Raw genomic sequence first — 18620 nt, forward strand, 5'->3', positions numbered from 1 at the left:
CGCAACAGTGGCGTGGGGCCCAACTGCTATGAGCCAGAAAGCTTGGCTCTGGGCAGAGTGGGATGAGAGCCAGGCCCTCTCCGGGGTGGGAATACTGGCAAGCCGGCCCGCACTCCTGCTGCCCCTGCTTTTTTCCTCCAGCAGGATGAGGGGTCCGACCCAGCCCGGGGGGCTGTGGTGTTCTCCCCTTTCCCACACTGGGCTGCAGGATGAATCGGAGTCCCACTTATAATAATAGTGTGGTGTTCATGTAGTGCTCGCTCTATGTCACGTGCTGAACAAAGTGCTGGGGTAGATACTTGATAATCAGGTCAGACACAGTCCCTAACCTAAAAGGTGCTCACAGTCTATGGGGAAGAGAGAACGTGTCGCTAATCCCCATTTTACTGCTGAAGAAATGAAGGCACAGAGAAGTGAAGTGATCTGTGCGAGGTCACACAGCAAGCAAGTGAAGCCGTCTGGCTTAGTGGTGAGTCAGAGGATGTGGGTTCTAGTCCCGGCTCTGCCACTCGTCTGCTGTGAGACTTTGGGCAAGCCGCTTTACTGTGCCTCAGTTACCTCATCTGGAAAATGGGGATTAAGACGCGGGACAACCTGATTACCTCGTATCTACCCCAGCGCTTAGAATAGTGTTTGGTACGTAGTAAGTGCTTAACAAATACCATTATTATTATTGTTGTTGTTAAAGTGGCAGATCTGGGATTAGAACCCAAGCCTCTTGAATCAGTCCTGTATCTTTCCACTACGCCATACTGCTTGTCTTACTGCAGTTTGAAATCCCTCACTCTCCCCTCCTTACACATAACCCGTTGGCATTTTGAATAATTCAGCTTTTTGTTAAATGTTTACTACATGCAAGCATCATGTTAAATGCTGGGATAGATTCAAGATAATCAGATCAGGCAGTCTGTCCCACACAAGGCTAACTGCCTAAGAAGGAGGGCGAAGAGGTATTTTATCCTTAATTTATAGATGACAAAGTGGAGGCGCAGAGAATTTGGGTAACTTCTCCAGGGTCTTTCAGCAGACCTAGCTCCTGGGTCCCCTGATTTCCAGTCCTGGGCTCTTTCCATAGACCAAACTGCCTCAAACATTGTCCAATTCTGGTTTGAGTCATTTTTACTTTCCGCTTTGGTCTAATTTCAGTGGGTGTGCAGTTCACACAAAGCAGCTTGGGAGTTAGCAGTCCTTTTTTAATGGTATTTTTAAGCTCTTTCCCTGGGCCAGAAACCGTACTAAGTGCTGGGGAAAATACAAGCTAATCAGGATGGACACAGTCCCTGTCCCTCACTGGGCTCACAGTCTCAATTCCCATTTTACAGATGAGGTAACTGCGGCCCAGAGAAGTGAAGCGTCTTGCCCAAGGTCCCACAGCAGACAAATGGCAGAGCCGGGATTGGAATCCAGTTTCTTCTGGCTCATAGTCCACTAGGCCACCCTGCTTCTTTGGGCTAAAACTGCTTTTTATCCCTGTAAAATTCTCAAACCTGTGAGGTGAGCATGCTTTCCATGCATGAAATGAAGGGATGGGATGGTCAGTCTTCCAAGGGTGGCAACCCTAAATCCCAGGGTGGCGATGAGCAGAGACATCTGTGTACCGAAAACAGAAAACTTTACCATCTCCTAGAGACAGAAGCAGACTCCTGCTGTCTATGTGGCTAAATGTCAGGGATTCCAAATAAGTGCAGAGGAAATAACTTGCCGTTGAAATACGGGTATTGAGCTGAATAACAAAAAGGTAAAGAAAATAGTCAAAAGAAGGCCACCACCCAGACATTGACCAAGACCCTCTAGGTATGTTGCTGAGTTGTACTTCCCAAACGCTTAGTACAGTGCTCTGCACACTGCAAGCGCTCAATAAATACGATTGAATGAATGGAAGATAATATAAAGATCCTCTTTAGAGCCCCAAAAAGAATTACTGTGTTACTTTATTCCTGTTGATTAATCTACAGTAGATTGGAAATGGAGGACAGCTGTGGACCTTTACATTCAAATGCATAATCTGTTGTGTATCTTCCCAGTCTATTTCAGACCTTTCAGGCAATTGGATCCTTCTGTCCTCAAAAATCCTCCAGGCAGGTGAATGATTTAGGTCAGAGAAGGTTGTCCATTATGTTTTAAAAGCCTTCCTTCCTCAGTAGGCTGTGATCGGGTTTAAGCCTAGAAGATGAGATAGGTTTTTTGATGTCACACAAGCTTCCTCATGCCTGTTGCCTAAATCCATTTTCATTTGTTCAGTCCTCTATGGACACGGACATTAATTGTTCAGCGTTGTCCTCATATAGAACTTTCAGCTTGATGACAGATAATAAGTGATTCCTTAGTCTTTGCTTCTCCACATTAAAATACCCCAGTTTCTCCTACGATTTTTCCATTCCCTTGTTGTTTTCTCCTTGATCGTATTCGGTTTCTCCAGCTAAAAAAATGCAGTAACTGAAACTGGACATAATGTTCTAATAAATTCATGGTATTTGTTGAGAACTAACTGTGTGTAGAACTCTCTGCTAAGTACTTGGGAAAGTATAATACAACTGAATTGGTAGATGAGAGACTGTGAGCCCGTCGTTGGGTAGGGATTGTCTCTGTTGCCGAATTGTACTTTCCAAGCGCTTAGTACAGTGCTCTGCACACAGTAAGCACTCTAAATACAATTGAATGAATGAATCCCTGCCCTCAAGGAGCTTAATGTTATAGGATACAGTCTCCTGGAAGCATTAGGCTATAGCCCTTGTTAAAATCTTATGAGTTCATCCCTGAATCATGATGATTTGGGACAAGACTCCATTGTTGACTTGATTATGTTATAATTGAGATATTTTCTTTCAGTATCCAATCAATCAATCATATTCACTAAGCTCTTGGGAGAGTACGATGCAACAGAGTTGGTAGACATTTCCCTGCCCACAACGAGCTTACAGTCTAGAGGTCAGTCAGTCTTTTGAGGTGATTCAGTCTTTCCTCAAACTGAATGTCCCTACATGTTTCTTCTACTTTTCCCCGTTGAATTCCATTCTGTTTCAGGAACGTATTTTCAAATTTATCTGACGTCGCCTTGGATTCTACTCCCGTCATCCAAAGACATGTGACCTATTTTAGGGACATCTTGAAACTTGATAAACAGGGCTGGCCTCATTCTTCCACTCCGATCAGGGAAAGTTTAGACACCCATGTGATTGCATAATGCTACTTGGATATTGATGATGATGATGATTAATGTTATTACTACTAATAATAATAATTGTTAGAGAAGCAGCTTGGTCTAGCGGATAGAGCATGGTCCTAGGAATTAGAGGATCTCGATTCCAATCCCGACTCCACCACGTGTCAGCTGTGTGACCTTGGGCAAGGTACTTCACTTCTCTGTGCCTCAGTTACCTCATCTATAAAATGGGGATTAAGACTGTGAGCCCCATGTTGGACGTGGATTGTGTCCAACCTGATTATCTTGTATCTAGCTCAGCGCTTAGTACAGCGCTTGGCACATAATAAGAAGTGCTTAACAAAACACAGAAAAATTGTTTTGTGCTTATTGTGCACCAAGCACTGTGCTAAGATACAAGATAATAAAGTCGGACACCGTCTCTTGTCTGACGTGGAGCTCCAGATCTCAGGAGGAGGGAGAATGGGTATTGTATTTCCATTTCAAAGATGAGGATTCTGAAGCACAGAGACATTAAGGGACTTTCTCACGGTCACACAGTGAGAACATGGACTAGAACACAGATCTCTCTACTCCCAACTCCACGCTCTTTCCAATAGGCGATATTGCCACCTATCCTTACATTTGGTGGCTTCCCTTACCTATAATTAATTTCAGTGTCTGTCTCACCTGTTGAGTTTTAAGACCGATAAGGGCAAGGATGATGATGACATGTATTAAGCTCTTACTATGTGCAAAGCACTGTTTTAAGTGCTAGGGAGGTTACAAGGTGATCAGGTTGTCCCACGGGGCGCTCACAGCTTTAATCCCCATTTTACAGATGAGGTAACTGAGGCCCAGAGAAGTTAAGTGATTTGCCCAGTCACACAGCTGACAATTGGTGGAGCAGGAATTTGAACCCATGACCTCTGACTCCAAAGCCCGGGCTCTTTCCACTGAGCCACACTGCTTCTACCCACTGTATTGTTGTCCCCCAAGCACTTAGAACAGTCCTTTGAACAAAGTAAGTGCCCAATAAATACTGTTAATTGTTTGATTGATGGTCTGCTTCCAACTGGGTGCTTTCATATTTCGAACCGTGGCCATTAGCCCCCCACAAAAGTGTACCCCAAAGTCAGGATTTCTCTAGCTTACTGACTGGAGTTGGCCCCATTGAGGTTCATTCTCTCATTTCCTCCAACCTCGTTATTGCTGATGCTGTTGGATAGAAAAATTTCTAATTGATTTATTCGATTTTTCTGATACGGACACCTCACTAATATTTTTAGATGCCCTTCCTGAAATGAATGTGTTTTAAATGTAAGCCTTTTAGTAGTGTGCACTCAATAAAGGCACTGTTGCAGAAATATCCAGATGCAGCTAGAAAGTTTATACAGACTAGAGGCTACTATTAAGTATTTTCTTTAATCAATCAATTAATGGTATTTATTGAATGCCTACTGTGTGCTGAGTGCTGTACTAAGTGCTCGGGAGAGTACCGTACAACAGAGTTGATAGACACATTTCCTGCCCAAAAACCCAGAGTCTAGAGGACATTTATTTTTATTCTTTTCAGATAACCCAAATAAGTATGTAAAAGCATATTGTGACTGCCAAAATAAACACAAATCTAGAAAATGTGAGTTAAAACCCTTGTTATAGCATTTCCTTTCCAGGTGTTGACAAAATGCAAGTGGAAGGATAATAAGAGCACAGTTTTATCTGGCTATTTGTAAGCGACGGGTAAAATAAATTATTTGAAATAATCTGGAAAATGTGACTTCTATACAGATAAAATTAGACTACTTGCAAGCTAGAAAATGTTTGTGTTTTTGCTAACCATCCTGGGGTCTGAATCAAAAGTATAACTTTGTCGGTGGTTCTGAAAATGCTTCATTTGCTACTGAAGAAACAGCAATCATCCATCCAATTCATGAATTTGGTCCCATCCTCTAAAGCATTGCTGAGACTGGAAAATGATTTACTGGAATTTGGTTAATTGTTAAGCCATTCATCTATTATTATTAATTTTGAAACCCTGATCGTGTCGGAGGATTGCTGGTCTGCATTCCCATCTTTCTCTTTTTACCCATTCCCACCTTCTGTTCAGAATGCCCTATTTGGGAAAGTCTATTTTCCAAGTTTCTGCACCACCAGTGTGTCCTACTTGAGGGACTTGAGCTAAATCACTGGATTGTGATATTCACAGTGCTATAAGAATTTGAGCTGCAATTAATCAGTTTTGCATCCCAACTGTAGGTTTTCCATCTATTTAAAATCATTTTTAGTCATTTACTCCTCCCTTTTTCCAGGTCAATAACCTTAGGAAAAATCAAATTTAGTCTTTGCCGTAGATCTTTTAATTAAGTCTGTGTCATTGATCTAGAATCTATCCTTTCTTTAATTTCAATGGTATTCCATTCCTGGTTTTATTTTGCAAAATTTAGTCAAGGTGGTGATCAGATACAGGTGGGGCTTTAGACTGCTACTCTAGACTTGATTCAATCCAGGAAGAGGAAGGCCTTTGGAAGTTCATCCCACTCTTTGAGCTTCAGGAACTCTTTTCCTAAAAAACCTGAACTATCTGGGGAACCTACAAAAAAGAAAGCTCCACCGTAAAAAAAGATTTACTCCACCGTCCCTGGAAAGGTCAGGGTACAGGTCTCCATTAGGGGAGTTGGTTTTCCCTATGTTCTATACAGAGCCCAGAAACTGAGAATAAAATAGACATTTTGATTTCCAGCATTTTAAAAAATAAGAAACCTTCAGGTGTGAATCCTCCTCTAGTTGTTGAGCACTTCACACGGTCAATGTATTTGGATTACCTTGACAAGCTCATGCAGTATGCGATATTTGCAAAGGGTATTTGTGTTTCCTTTGTATAGTGGTGGTCCCCATGACAGGGGATAACAGTATAATCTTTATAATCTGAGAATAGGAGGACCCACTCCCCGCCCCTACCCTTCCTAAGATAAATGAAGACTAAACAGGAGGCCTGCATGAAAGAATGGAAAGAGGGAGGTCTATATAGATTTATGTCTTTGCTACAATGCCATTTCCCCTCTCAGGGTCGTATCTGCAGAGTTTCCAGTACTCTACCAGTCTCGGCTATGGGAGGGAGAGTCAAGAAGAGGCCTACCCATTCCATTTCTAGTTTGTGCAGTGGCTAGCGAGTGGAAAGCAATCTGCTACAACTCAAAACTCACCCATGCTGGGCAGCAGCGGTGTGGGAGAGAGTCGAGGGCAGAGGCTCCAGTTTATTGTGCCGAAGGTGGCCATTGTAAGCCGCTTCCAATTTTTCCCAAGAAAACTCTCTGGATACGCTACCAGAACGATTGCAGGTGGAGAGCGGGCTATTCTGGGAGAGATGTGTCCGTGGTATCGCTATGGGTCGAAATCAAGACATAAGACAAGACAATGCCATTTGCTTAACCAGAAGTCAATCAGTCTATAATATTTATGGAGTGCTTACTGCATGCGGAGCACTGTACTAAGAGAAGCAGCGTGGCTCGGTGGAAAGAGCACAGGCTTTGGAATCAGAGGTCAGGGGTTCAAATCCCAGCTCCGCTAATTGTCAGCCGTGTGACTCTGGGCAAGTCACTTAACTTCTCTGTGCTCCAGTTACCTCATCTGTAAAATGGGGATTAAGACTGTGAGCCCCCCATGGGACAACCTGATCACATTGTAACCTTCCCAGTGCTTAGAACAGTGCTTTGCACATAGTAAGCGCTTAACAAATACCATCATTATTATTATTATTATTATTATTACTTGGGAGAGTACAATATAACAGAGTTGAAGGATATGTTCCCTGCCCACCTCTGTGCAGATGGTTCCCAGATATACGTGTCCAGCCGTGACCTCTCTCGTTCCCTGCAATCTCACATTTCCTCTAGCCTTCAAAACATGTATGCATGTGTCCTAAGACACCTCGAATTAAACTTGTCCAAAACTGAACTCTTTATCTTCCCATCCGAACCCTGTCCTCTCCCATCTTTCCCATCACTGTAGACAGCACCACTATCCTCCCTATCTCACAGGCCCGTAAACTTGCCGTCGTCCTCTGCTCATCTCTCATTCCACCCACACAATCAGTCTGTCACCAAATCCTGTCAGTTCTGTCTTCACAACATTGCTAAATATGTATGTATCTATAATTCTATTTATTTACACTAATGCCTGTTTACTTGTGTTGATGTGTATATTTCTATAATTCTATTTATTTATATTGCTTTCGATGCCTGTTTACTTGTTTTAATGTCTGTCTCCCGCATCTAGACTGTAAGCCCGTTTTGAAGCAGGGATTGTCTCCTTTTAATAATAATAATAATAATGGCATTTGTTAAGTGACTACTATGTGCAAAGCACTGTTCTAAGCGCTGGGGGGGATGCAAGGTAATCAGATTGTCCCACATGGGGCTCACGCTCTTAATTCCCATTTTACAGATGAGGGAACTGAGGCACAGAGAAGTGAAGTGACTTGCCCAAGGTCACACAGGTGACAAGTGGCGGAGCTGGGATTAGAACCCAAGCCCGGGCTCTTTCCACTGAGCCACGCTGCTTCTCTTTTTTATTGCTGACTTGTACTTTCCAAGCACTTAGGACAGTGCTCTGCACACAGTAAGCGCTCAATAAGTACGACTGAATGAATGAATGAATCAGTCAAGCTTACAGTCTAGAAAGGGGAACAGCCGTTAATATAAATGAATAAATTATGGATATGTACATAAGTGCTCTGGGGCTGAGAGTGGGATGAATAAAGGTACAAATCCACTGGGAAGTTCAGGACCGAAGGAAATGAGAGAAGAGGAAATGAGGACTTATTCAATTTCATTCATTCAATCGTATTTATTGAGCGCTTACTGTGTGCAGAGCACTGTACTAAGCACTTGGGAAGTACAAGTCGGCAACATATAGAGATGGTCCCTACCCAACAACGGGCTCATAGTCTAGAGGGGGGAGACAGACAACAAAACACAGCATGTGGACAGGTGTCAAATCATCAGAATAAATAGAAGTAAAATGGGGAAGGCCTCTTGGAGAAGATGTGTTTTTAATAAGGCTTTGAAGGTGGGGAGAGTGGATTATCTGATATAAAAGGGGAGAGAGGTCCAGGCCAAAAGCAGGATATCGGTCAGGGATCGGCAGCGAGAGAGACGAGATGGAGTAGTTTGGCATTAGAGGAGTGAGGTGTGTGGGCCTGGTTGTAATAATAAAATCCGGGAGGTAACATAGGAAGGAGCAAGGTGATTTAAAGCTTTAAAGTAGCCTTCCACATCACCTTGCCCCCTCCTACCTCACTTCACGTCTCTCCTTCTACAACCTCGTACTTCGCCCCTCTAATACTCACCTCTCACTGTGGCTTAATCTCGTCTGTCTGGTTTCTGGCCCACGTCCTGCCTCTGGGCTGGAATGCCCTACTTCTCAAATCCGACAGACAATTACTCTCCCCTCATTCAAAGCCTTACTGAAGACATGTCTCCCCGCAAGAGGCCTTCCCAGACTAAGCCCCATTTTTCCTCATCTCCCACCCCACGTTGCCCTGACTTGCTCTCTTAACTCTTCCCTGACCTCCAAGCTGCACAGCACTTATGTATACATCTGTAATGTTATTTATTTGTATTGTTGTGTGTCTCCCCCCCCCCAGACTGTAAGCTCAATGTGGGCAGGGAATGTTGCTGTTTATTGTTGTATTGTACTTTCCCAAGCGCTTAGTACAGTGCTCGGCACACAGTAAGTGCTTAATAAATACAATTAAATGAATGAAGTAAGGATTTTCTGTCTGATGTGGAGGTGGATGGGTAACCACTGGGTGTTCTTGAGGAGTGGGGAAACAGAATGAATGGTTTGGTAGAAAGTGAGGCCGGCATCAGAAGGAAGTATGGATTGAAGTTGGGAGAGAGAAGAGGCAGGGAGGTCGGCAATGAGCCTGATGCGGTATTCAAGGTAGCGCAGGATGAATTCTTAGATTAACATGGTAGTCATTTGGACGGAGAGGAAAGGACAAATCTTAGTGAGGTAGGAGGGGGCAAGGTGATGGAGTGGTTTGAAGCCAATGGTGAGAGGTTTTTGTTTGATGCCAAGGTGGATGGTTAATCACTGGAGGTTCTTGAGGAGTAGATGGAGAATAAAAGATGCAGGGGGAATCCATATTTGAGAGGGTCCCACAATTAAGGGGTGAGATGCAGAGGAAGAGCCCTCAGAAGAGACTGAGAATGAGTGACCGGGCGAGGACAGTGTCAGTGAAACCAAGGTTGGAGAATGTTTCCAGGAGAAGCGGGGTGGTCAACTGTGTCGAAGGCAGCTGAAAGGTCGAGGAGGATCGGGGTGGAGTAGAGGCCATTAGATTGGATAAGAAGGAGGTGATTAAGTGACCTCACAGAAGGCTGTTTTGGTAGAGTGAAGGGGCTGACGCCAGAACGGAAAGGGTCAATGAGAGAAGTGGAGGTAATTGGCATACTCAAGGATTTTAGAGAGGTGTGGTAAGGAGATGGGGAGATAATTGGAGGGAGTCACGGGATCAAGGGAAGGATTTTTTAGGATAAGGGATATTATGAGCACGTTCAAAACCAGCAATGTGGAAAACTAATACTAGTCAGTATTGAAGCAGCGTGGCTCAGTGGAAAAGAGCACGGGCTTTGGAGTCGGAGGTCATGGGTTCAAATCCAGGCTCTGCCAATTGTCAGCTGTGTGACTTTGGGCAAGTCACTTAACTTCTCTGTGCCTCAGTTGCCTCATCTGTAAAATGGGGATTAAGACTGTGAGCCCCCCATGGGACAACTTGATCAACTTGTAACCTCCCCAGTGCTTAGAAGAGTGCTTTGCACATAGTAAGCACTTAATGAATGCCATCATTATTATTATTATCACTGCAATAGGGAGGAAGATGATAATTTTCTTTCCTTTTTAAAAATGGTATTTAAGTGTTTACCATGTGCCAAGTACTGTTCTAAGCACTGGGGTAGACACAAGTTTATCCGGTTGGGCAAAGTCCCTAACCCCAATGGGAATCACAATCCAAGTTGGAGGGTGGAGGATTTAATCCTCATTTTACAGACATGGTAACTGAGGCACAGAGAAGTGAAGTGACTTGTCCAAGGTCACATAGTAAGCAATTGGCAGAGCCAGGATTAGAACACAGATCCTTTGACTCCCAGATTCATGCTCCTTCTACTAGGCTGTTCTAATTCTCTCATTTCATTTTCTTTCGACTGCTGATCTAGCCAGGGTTCAATCAATCACGGGTATTTACCTGAACGCTTACTATGTGCAGAGCAGAATACACTTTGGATTTTGAGTCAGTAGCGGACTCCCGAAAAGTTGATTCTGCCCACTGAGGGGGTTCATTATCTCTTAAGCCACAGTCTGGGGGCAGTTACTTTCCTCGGGGGTCATCAGAGGTTACAAGCTCGGCTTTTCTGGGCTGGATATGGAAGGCCTTAGTTCCTACTTTTCCTCAGGGTGGGTCTGTCAGGGGTGTCTGTCTTAGCAGGCAGTTTCCAACCTGTCTCAGGGATGGAAACAAAGCTTAGAGAGTCTTGAACCCTGATTAAGGTCTGCGTATTCACGTGGCTTTCCCCTAATCATCTCCTTGCAGTATCTATAGGACCCCACCTATAGGAGCCCAGAGTCAAATCTGAGGCCATTTCCCTGTGAAGTGATGGGGTGTGTGACACCTAAATCTTAGAAAAGCCAGGAATGTTAATCTCAATAATGCCAGTCTGGAAGCAGGGCCTCAGAGCACACATTTTGTTTTGTTGGTAGGTAGATTTGAAAAGGGTTTTTTTTTGGTCTGAAGACGTTGATCATAATAGGTGATAATATAACTGTGGAAGCAGCCAGTTTCCTTTCTCACAGATCTTTTTTTGGCTCCAGGACAAAACAAATTTTCAGATTTTGCTTCACGCTTAAGGTTTTCTCAACCCTAATTTAGAGGGTGAAATCACAGCTTTGAAACCTAGAAGGGTAAAAAAAAATTCCATTAAAACATCACTAAAAAGTTTTGGTCCAGTGGCTAATGGGTATTCTGGGATAGAAGTACCCTTTCTTTTAGTCAAGTGATCGATTGTATATTTATTGAGTGCCTTCTGTGTGCACAGCACTGTACTAAGTGCTTGGGAGAGTACAACATAATATGAGGTGGGAATAAAGGATGGATCGGTTGAACTGATATTATTTAAAATAATACCATCCAAAATGGCCCTTAAGGGAGAATTCATCTGCTCTGAAATATCCTTATCTGTGATTTAGTTCAATGTTTGTCTCCCCTTGTAGATTGTAACCTCCTTGTGGGAAGGGGTTGGGTCTACCAACTCTGTTGTATTGTACTCACCCAAGTGCTTAGCACAGTGTGCTGCACACAGTAAGCACTCAATAAATGCCGTTGATTACATCTGTTTGAGGGTGGTGTCTACAATGAGCAAAGTGACAATGCTTTAATTGTAGGTGTCCTACTAGTCGTTTTCTTACTCTTCTCACATATTCATTCTCTCAGGAAGCTTATCAGCTCACTTATCTCTCTAGCTACCACTTGTCTGTGGCTGTCCCATTAATTCAGTTGTATTTATTGAGCACTTACTGTGTGCAGAGCACTGTACTAAGCACTTGGGAAGTACAAGTCGGCATCATAGAGAGACAGTCCCGACCCAACAACGGGCTCACAGTCTAGAAGGGGGAGACAGACAACAAAATGAAACATGTAGACAGGTCTTCTAGACATACTAAATGAATTTTCACCTCCCTCTTGCTATTCAATCTCACATCATCTGTTACCTCTCTTCCTAATGGTGGCATTTAATGATGGCATTTATTAAGCCCTTACTGTGTACTTGGGTTGTCTGGAATCCTTCAACCTCCAACAGTCTAGAACGAAATGTCTCATCTTCCTGCCCAGACCCTCCCCTTGACCCGACTTTCCTGCCCCCATCTATCACCCCACCATTTTCCCGTTCCCCGAAGCTTGCGACTTTGGGGTTATTCTTGATACTTCCTTGTATTTCAGCTCTCACATGCAGTCAGCTGCTCAATCCTGCCTTTTCAGCCTCCAGAATATTTCCCAGCTCTGTCCATTCCACTCCACTGAAACAACCACCACTCTGGTTCACTTTCTCATAATAAAAGTAATAATAATGATGGCATTTATTAAGCGCTTACTATGTGCAAAGCACTGTTCTAAGTGCTGTGCCGTTCACTTCTCTCTTCACTTCTCTCCCTGCATATCTGCCTCTCCCCAATTTAGCACCTTCTCCGTCCTGCTGCCTGAAATGTCTCTCAGGAACACTCCTCCCTCCACTCTTTACAGATCTCCAATGGCTGTTTCCTCTGCATCAGACAAAGACTCCTTATAGCATTGGCTTCATGGCTGTCCACAGGTTCTCTCCATTATACATTTTTGCTCTTTTCATTCATCATAGTTCATAGTGCATAGTTCAGTGCTCTGTCTTCCCCCTGACTTTTCTTTCACCAACAATAATACCACTATCTTCCCTGTCTCACAAACCTTGACATTATCATCAACCCATCTCTCTCATTCAAACCATATCCTGTCAACAAATCCTGTCAGTTCTACCTTCACAGCACCTCTACAATACACCCTTTCTTTCTTCTCCATCCAGGCTGCTACCACCCTGATCCAAACACTTAAAATTTCCTGCCATGACTACTGGGAGAAGCAGTGTGGCTCGCCCAAAGTCACACAGCTGACAACTTGACACCCGTCTACATGTTTCATTTTGTTGTCTGTCTCCCCCTTCTAGACTGTGAGCCCGTTGTTGGGCAGGGACCGTCTCTGTGTGTTGCCGACTTGTACTTCCCAAGCACTTAGTACAGTGCTCTGCATTCAAATATGATTGAATGAATGAATATCTGTGAAATCAATCAGTCAATCAATTGTATTTATTGAGCGCTTACTGTGTGCAGAGCAGTGAAATGGGGATTCAATATCTGTCTCCTTCTTAATTAGATTGTGAGACCCAGGTGGGACAGTGACCATGTCCATTATGACTATCTGGTATCCCTGACAGTACTTAGGAATGTAGTAAATGCTTAACAAACACCATTATCATTCTCTAGGAAACAGGAGGAAACTGTTCTATTTTCAGGGGACATGCTTGTCTTGCTACAGTGGTGTATTCAACTTGTGGTACTCTGTCCTGGATGACGTTATGAAGGAAATTAATTGTATACCTAGATATTGATCCTCCTTTCATGGAATGAAAATAGATTTTGCTATTATGTGACCTGCCCCTTCCCCACACTGAGTGTCCAGAGGAAGAATAGCCAGGACATGTGTGACCCCCAATGATGGTAATATAGGAATGGATCGTTAACATCAAATACTGAAATTTTAGAGGTGCTGCCTTCTAGGAAAACACATTCATCAGGTCCTCCTCTAGACTGTAAGATCATGGGCTGGGAATGCGTCTACCAATTCTGCCGTATTGTATTCTCCTGAACGCCCAGCAAATACCATTGATTGAAATTCTATTGATCAATTCTCAATTCAGGTTGCGTACTCTTTGTCTTTATCTCTCTTCCTGAACGCCCACTATCGTAGCACCCAATGAAGCTGTATCTCACGCAGATCGGATCATAGAGATTGGAAGTGGGTATCAATCAACACACCAGACAAGGTGGTGGGATCACTAGCGAGACTTTGTAGTTTTAAGTGCTTTGTAAATAATAACCTGGGCTTTTTTTTTTTCCTTCAGGATGACTACTATAGCTGTTGTCTCATAATCATATCTTCCAACAGAGACTTTTCCTATCCTCTTGGGGTTTACCGAGAAGCAGCGTGGCTCAGTGGAAAGAGCACGGGCTTGGGAGTCAGAGGTCCTGGGTTCAAATCCCAGCTCCGCCGCTTGTCAGCTGTGTGACTTTGGGCAAGTCACTTAACTTGTCTGGGCCTCAGTGACCTCATCTGTAAAATGGGGATTAAGAGTGTGAGCCCCACAAGGGACAACCTGATCACCTTGTATCCTCCCCAGTGCTTAGAACAGTGCTTTGCACCTAGTAAGCGCTTAACAAATACCAAAATTATTATTATTATTATCATTACTGTATATGACGCTCCACCAATACTTATTATATCTGGGCCCAATTGACCGTCAAGCTGATCTGCTGGGCTTCTTTGCTCTTGATCCACTCTAATCCTCCTTAACAATTAAAATAGGCTGGAGGAGTTCAATTGCTTGAAGTTATTCTGTATTTTAATAACTGGAAAACTATCGTTGCCCTGTGGAATCCCCATTTGATGAATTTTCTTGAGCTCACACTGCATTGATTTCTATCATTATCATAAAAATAACAAATTGCTGTACACATACAGTAATTGAGATGATTAAGTGTGAACAGAGCAATCTCTACGTCCAAAAATTAGAACAAGCCCAAAGAGCTCTTACCCAGGACTAGGGAAAAGGAAAATCTTCCAATGGGTATCGAGTGATTTAAAAAAAAGTCAAGCTTCATTTAAAAAAAAATCTAAGGCTGTTCTTAAGAAGTGGAAGCAATTTTTAGTCATGTGGAACCAAAATTCCCCAGTGCTTGAGGCAATGAACTGAATCTGGCAGAAGCACATTTGCAGGTGTTGTGACCTTCTCCTTTTAATGACGTTGTTTTGTGGGGGGAAGCCATGAGTTACTGCCATGAATCCCTCTGCATCCTGGGCTCACATATGCATTGATCTGGATAACTTAACTTTGCTAATGAAAATGAGAGAGAGAGAGAGAGAGAGACAGAGAGAGAGAGAGAGAGAGAGAGAGAGAGAGCGAGAGGGTGTGCAGTATGCTCCTTCACTTTTGTGTCATTTTTTTCCTGCTGCCATTCATTCATTCATTCAATTGTATTTATTGAGTGCTTACTATGTGCAGAGCACTGTACTAAGCGCTTGGGAAGTACAAGAAGCGCTTGGGTAGAAACTCAACTTTTTCTCTGCAGACTTATGACCTAGGTAGTTTTGAAATTCAATTAGTAGGTGATCAGACTATCAAACATTTTTCAAATTTTCCATTATAAAGGATGTGAACAATGGATAAGCAGGGTGACAAACCAGTGCCAAACAAATGGAAGGAATGGGTGGGAAACCAAAACAGAGAGGAAAAAAAAAATTAGTCTCTAGACCCTAATTTCAATGCCTTTAGGAAAACTGGATTATTGCCATATGCTTTTTATGTAGATCATTGGGATTGTGCAGTTCTCTTAATAAATTCAAATTTTTGCCTACGTGAAATCATTCCCTTACATTAAGAAAAATATAGGAATTTGGTGCTGTAAACAAGAAGACAAGGGGATGTATCAGAAAATCGGGCCACACATCTTCATCATCATTGCCTGTGTCTTGAAAACAGAGTTATAATCCTGCTTTTCTTATTGTCAATCATATAATGAGTGCAACTGGTCTAGTAATGATTCCAAAAGTAATCAAACTGGCTTCCCCACCTTCTTAATGCCAGCTGTGGGCATAAGTATGCCAGTTAATATTAGTTTTTTGTTTTCCAGCCGTATTTATTTGTTGCAATATCCTTCTAGGGTTCTTGATGGAGGGAAATGTACTCCATCAAGACAAAGTATATGAACATAATGCACTCATTTTCAAAAGACACAGTCCTAGTTCTAACCCGACTCTTGCAACATATGGCCTCAAAATGTCTTGCCAAGATTCCCCCAACAGTGCAATCAGAGGCCCGATGATCTCTCCGTATAAATAATAATTATTTCCGCCATTTACATGAAATTCAAGAACACGCCTTATAGCAATAGATTTATGTCCAAATTTATGCTAAACCTATTCTTATTCCGAGAGTAGAGTAAAATTCCATTCTGGGTAGTTGTTCTCCACTGAACTTTCTTTCAGCCCCATTTTTTAAAAATGGCATTTATTAAGTGCTTACTATGTGCAAAGCACTGTTCTAAGTGCTCAGGAGGTTACAAGGTGATCAGATTGTCCCACAGGGGCTCACAGTCTTAATCCCCATTTTCCAGATGAGGTAACTGAGGCACAGAGAAGTGAAGTGACTTACCCAAAGTCACACAGCTGACAAGTGGCAGAGCTGGGATTCTCTGACTCCAAAGCCCGGGCTCTTTCCACCGAGCCACGCTGTTTTGGATAATGATAAATGAAATAATATCGTATGCCCGTTTTTTCAACTCCTGATAGACTTTAAAACTCTGATTTACTCTGTTCCCAGTAAAAAAAGTCCCATAATTTATGGATGACTAACATCTGAGTGGCCCTGTTCAGGCTAATGTAATACAGAGTGTGTTGTGGCATTGGGATGTCAAGGAACTTTGGAGCCTCAGCATGGAGTTTAACAAGATCTGTGCTGTATTTTGCAGCATGCTCTGTCTGACAAGGCGTGTGTGAAAACATTTGATCCAAAGACAACTTGCTTGCAGGAGTGCCTTATCACTACCTTTCAGGAAGCTTACTTTGTTTCAGAGAGTTTTGAAGAAGCCAAAGAAAAGATGAGGTAATGTTTTCCCTTCGGTTTTGAGACGAGCAACTGTCTGTCCTGATCCCCCCTCCAAACTTTCTGTTTATGATACCGCCGGGAGCTGACGGTTCATTCTTTCTGTTTCCCTTCCTCAGAGATTTTGCAAAGTCAATAACTCGCCCCTTCTCTGTGTACTTCAATCCTTACACTCAGAGCATCGAAATCCTGAAGGACACCAGAAGTATTGAAAATGTGGTCCAGGACCTTCGGAGTGATCTGAACACTGTGTGCGATGCCTTAAACAAAATGAACAGATATTTGGGAATCTGATGCCGGTGGCCGGTTGCTTTTTCTCTTGACCACTCTGAGAATCGACAACTAAGTCAAGCCCCTCTAACGCTCTTACCTTTCCGGAACATCATTTTCTGTGCCCGAGCTTTGCTAGTAGTATGCATCACTGTGTATCTCTATCTACTTGTAACACGCGGATCGAACAAGACTAAACATATATGTGAGCTCTCGTGACGGCGTTGAACTTCCCTAGCTATAAGATGGGCCTTTCCCTGAAAGGATGGGGGATGGTGGGGGGTCCCTGGAGCTCGGTTGGGTGGTGAGAAGGGGCCAGTTTTACCAGGAAAACCAATGTCCCAACACCACCCCTGGCAAAAATGGAGTGACTTTGACATTCACCCTACCCTGACACCCCTCAGCCATATCTCTCTCCCACAGGTGAGACCTTCTCTCTTTAAGGGATTTCAGATCTGAGCTTGCCGGTGTTCAGTCTCCCAGAGAAAGAGGCTATTTAGGGGAATGAGACTCTTATTGGCAAGATGGGTAAAACAATCAGTGAATTGGCAAGCAATGAAAGGGGAGCTTTGGGGAGGAAGGAGAGAACCTTCTTGCTTTGCAAAGATACTGGTATCTACATGACTATAAGAACCTATCATACTAGGTAATTTATATTACCGGGAGATGGGGAGACCTGGCTTTGTTGAAATGCATAGGTATACACCCTGTCTTGGCATATCTTTTCCCAGTTCTGCTTCACCATCCTAGAAGAGCCAATTGGCCACCGAATAAGCTGCATAATGGTTAGGGGACCTCTCTGTTATTTAGCTTGCAATGCTGCTTTGGATGAATAGTGTCTCTCATAACCAAAGAACAAAAGGCCAATTACAGCAAATCCCTCCTCAGCTGGAAAGGGCTGTTCTCTACTTCGCTTCTCCTAGAGTTGGAATTTTCTGCAAGAAATGGAGAGTAAATACCCTGTCTCCCGTTTTTGGTGTTTAAGCTTGGAAAACACCCTGGAGTCAATGTCAGGAATTGAAATGGAAATATCCTTAGGGTTCCCACAACCATTTTGGGTGCATAGACTTTATGTGGTGACCCTATCCTCTAATGTTCGTGCCTAGGAACTTTTTCCATTTATTAGGAGCCAGTGGTTTGTTTCGAGTGGACACAGCTGACAGTCTGTCAGGCAGAAGGAGGTGGCCACAGCCTGGCTTTAATTTTGGAAAAGTTAGGCATAGTTTGGGCGGTTGGTAGGTTTTTGGAAACGTGTCTAGATCCATTTTCAACCATAAAATAACCACTTTAAGCCTTGCCCATGGCAGCCTCACCACTAGATTCTCACCCAAGGGTCACTGGCTGGGAGTTTAGTCTGTCCTGCTTAATATTTTTGTATTGTAAGTCCCCTGAAGGCCAGAGACCCTGTTCAATTCCCACATAAGTACTCCTTCCCAGTGTTTAATACAGTGCTCTGAATCCAGTAAGTGCTTAATAAATACTATCACTACTACTACTACTGATATTAAGAATAAAAATAATAATAATAATGATGGCATTTACTGAGTGCTTACTATGTGCAAAGCACTGTTCTAAACGCTGGAGAGGTTACAAGGTGTTCAGATTGTCCCACGGGGGGCTCATAGTCTTAATCCCCATTTTCCACATGAGGTAACTGAGGCCCAGAGAAGTTAAGTGACTTGCCCAAAGTCACACAGCAGACAATTGGCAGAGCCGAGATTTGAACCCATGCCCTCTGACCC

General features: G+C 43.2%; 1 protein-coding gene and 1 non-coding gene across 2 annotated transcripts in view; both read left to right on the top strand.

Annotated features, from left to right (window-relative positions):
• The window catches only part of TPH2 (tryptophan hydroxylase 2), a 137152-nt gene extending 118777 nt beyond the window's left edge, over positions 1 to 18375 (top strand). Inside the window, exons 10-11 of the mRNA XM_038756352.1 lie at positions 16475 to 16608; positions 16728 to 18375. Coding sequence (XP_038612280.1) covers positions 16475 to 16608; positions 16728 to 16902 — 309 coding nt within the window. The 3' untranslated portion in view covers positions 16903 to 18375. The remainder of the gene's footprint in view (positions 1 to 16474; positions 16609 to 16727) is intronic.
• On the top strand, positions 6201 to 6338 carry LOC119937312. Its single transcript, XR_005453990.1, has one exon. It is a non-coding gene; the product is annotated as a small nucleolar RNA SNORA7 (small nucleolar RNA).
• Positions 18376 to 18620: the final 245 nt, after the last annotated feature.

Source organism: Tachyglossus aculeatus, chromosome 14 (genome assembly GCF_015852505.1).
Source record: "Tachyglossus aculeatus isolate mTacAcu1 chromosome 14, mTacAcu1.pri, whole genome shotgun sequence".
NCBI classification, from domain to species: Eukaryota; Metazoa; Chordata; class Mammalia; order Monotremata; family Tachyglossidae; genus Tachyglossus; species Tachyglossus aculeatus.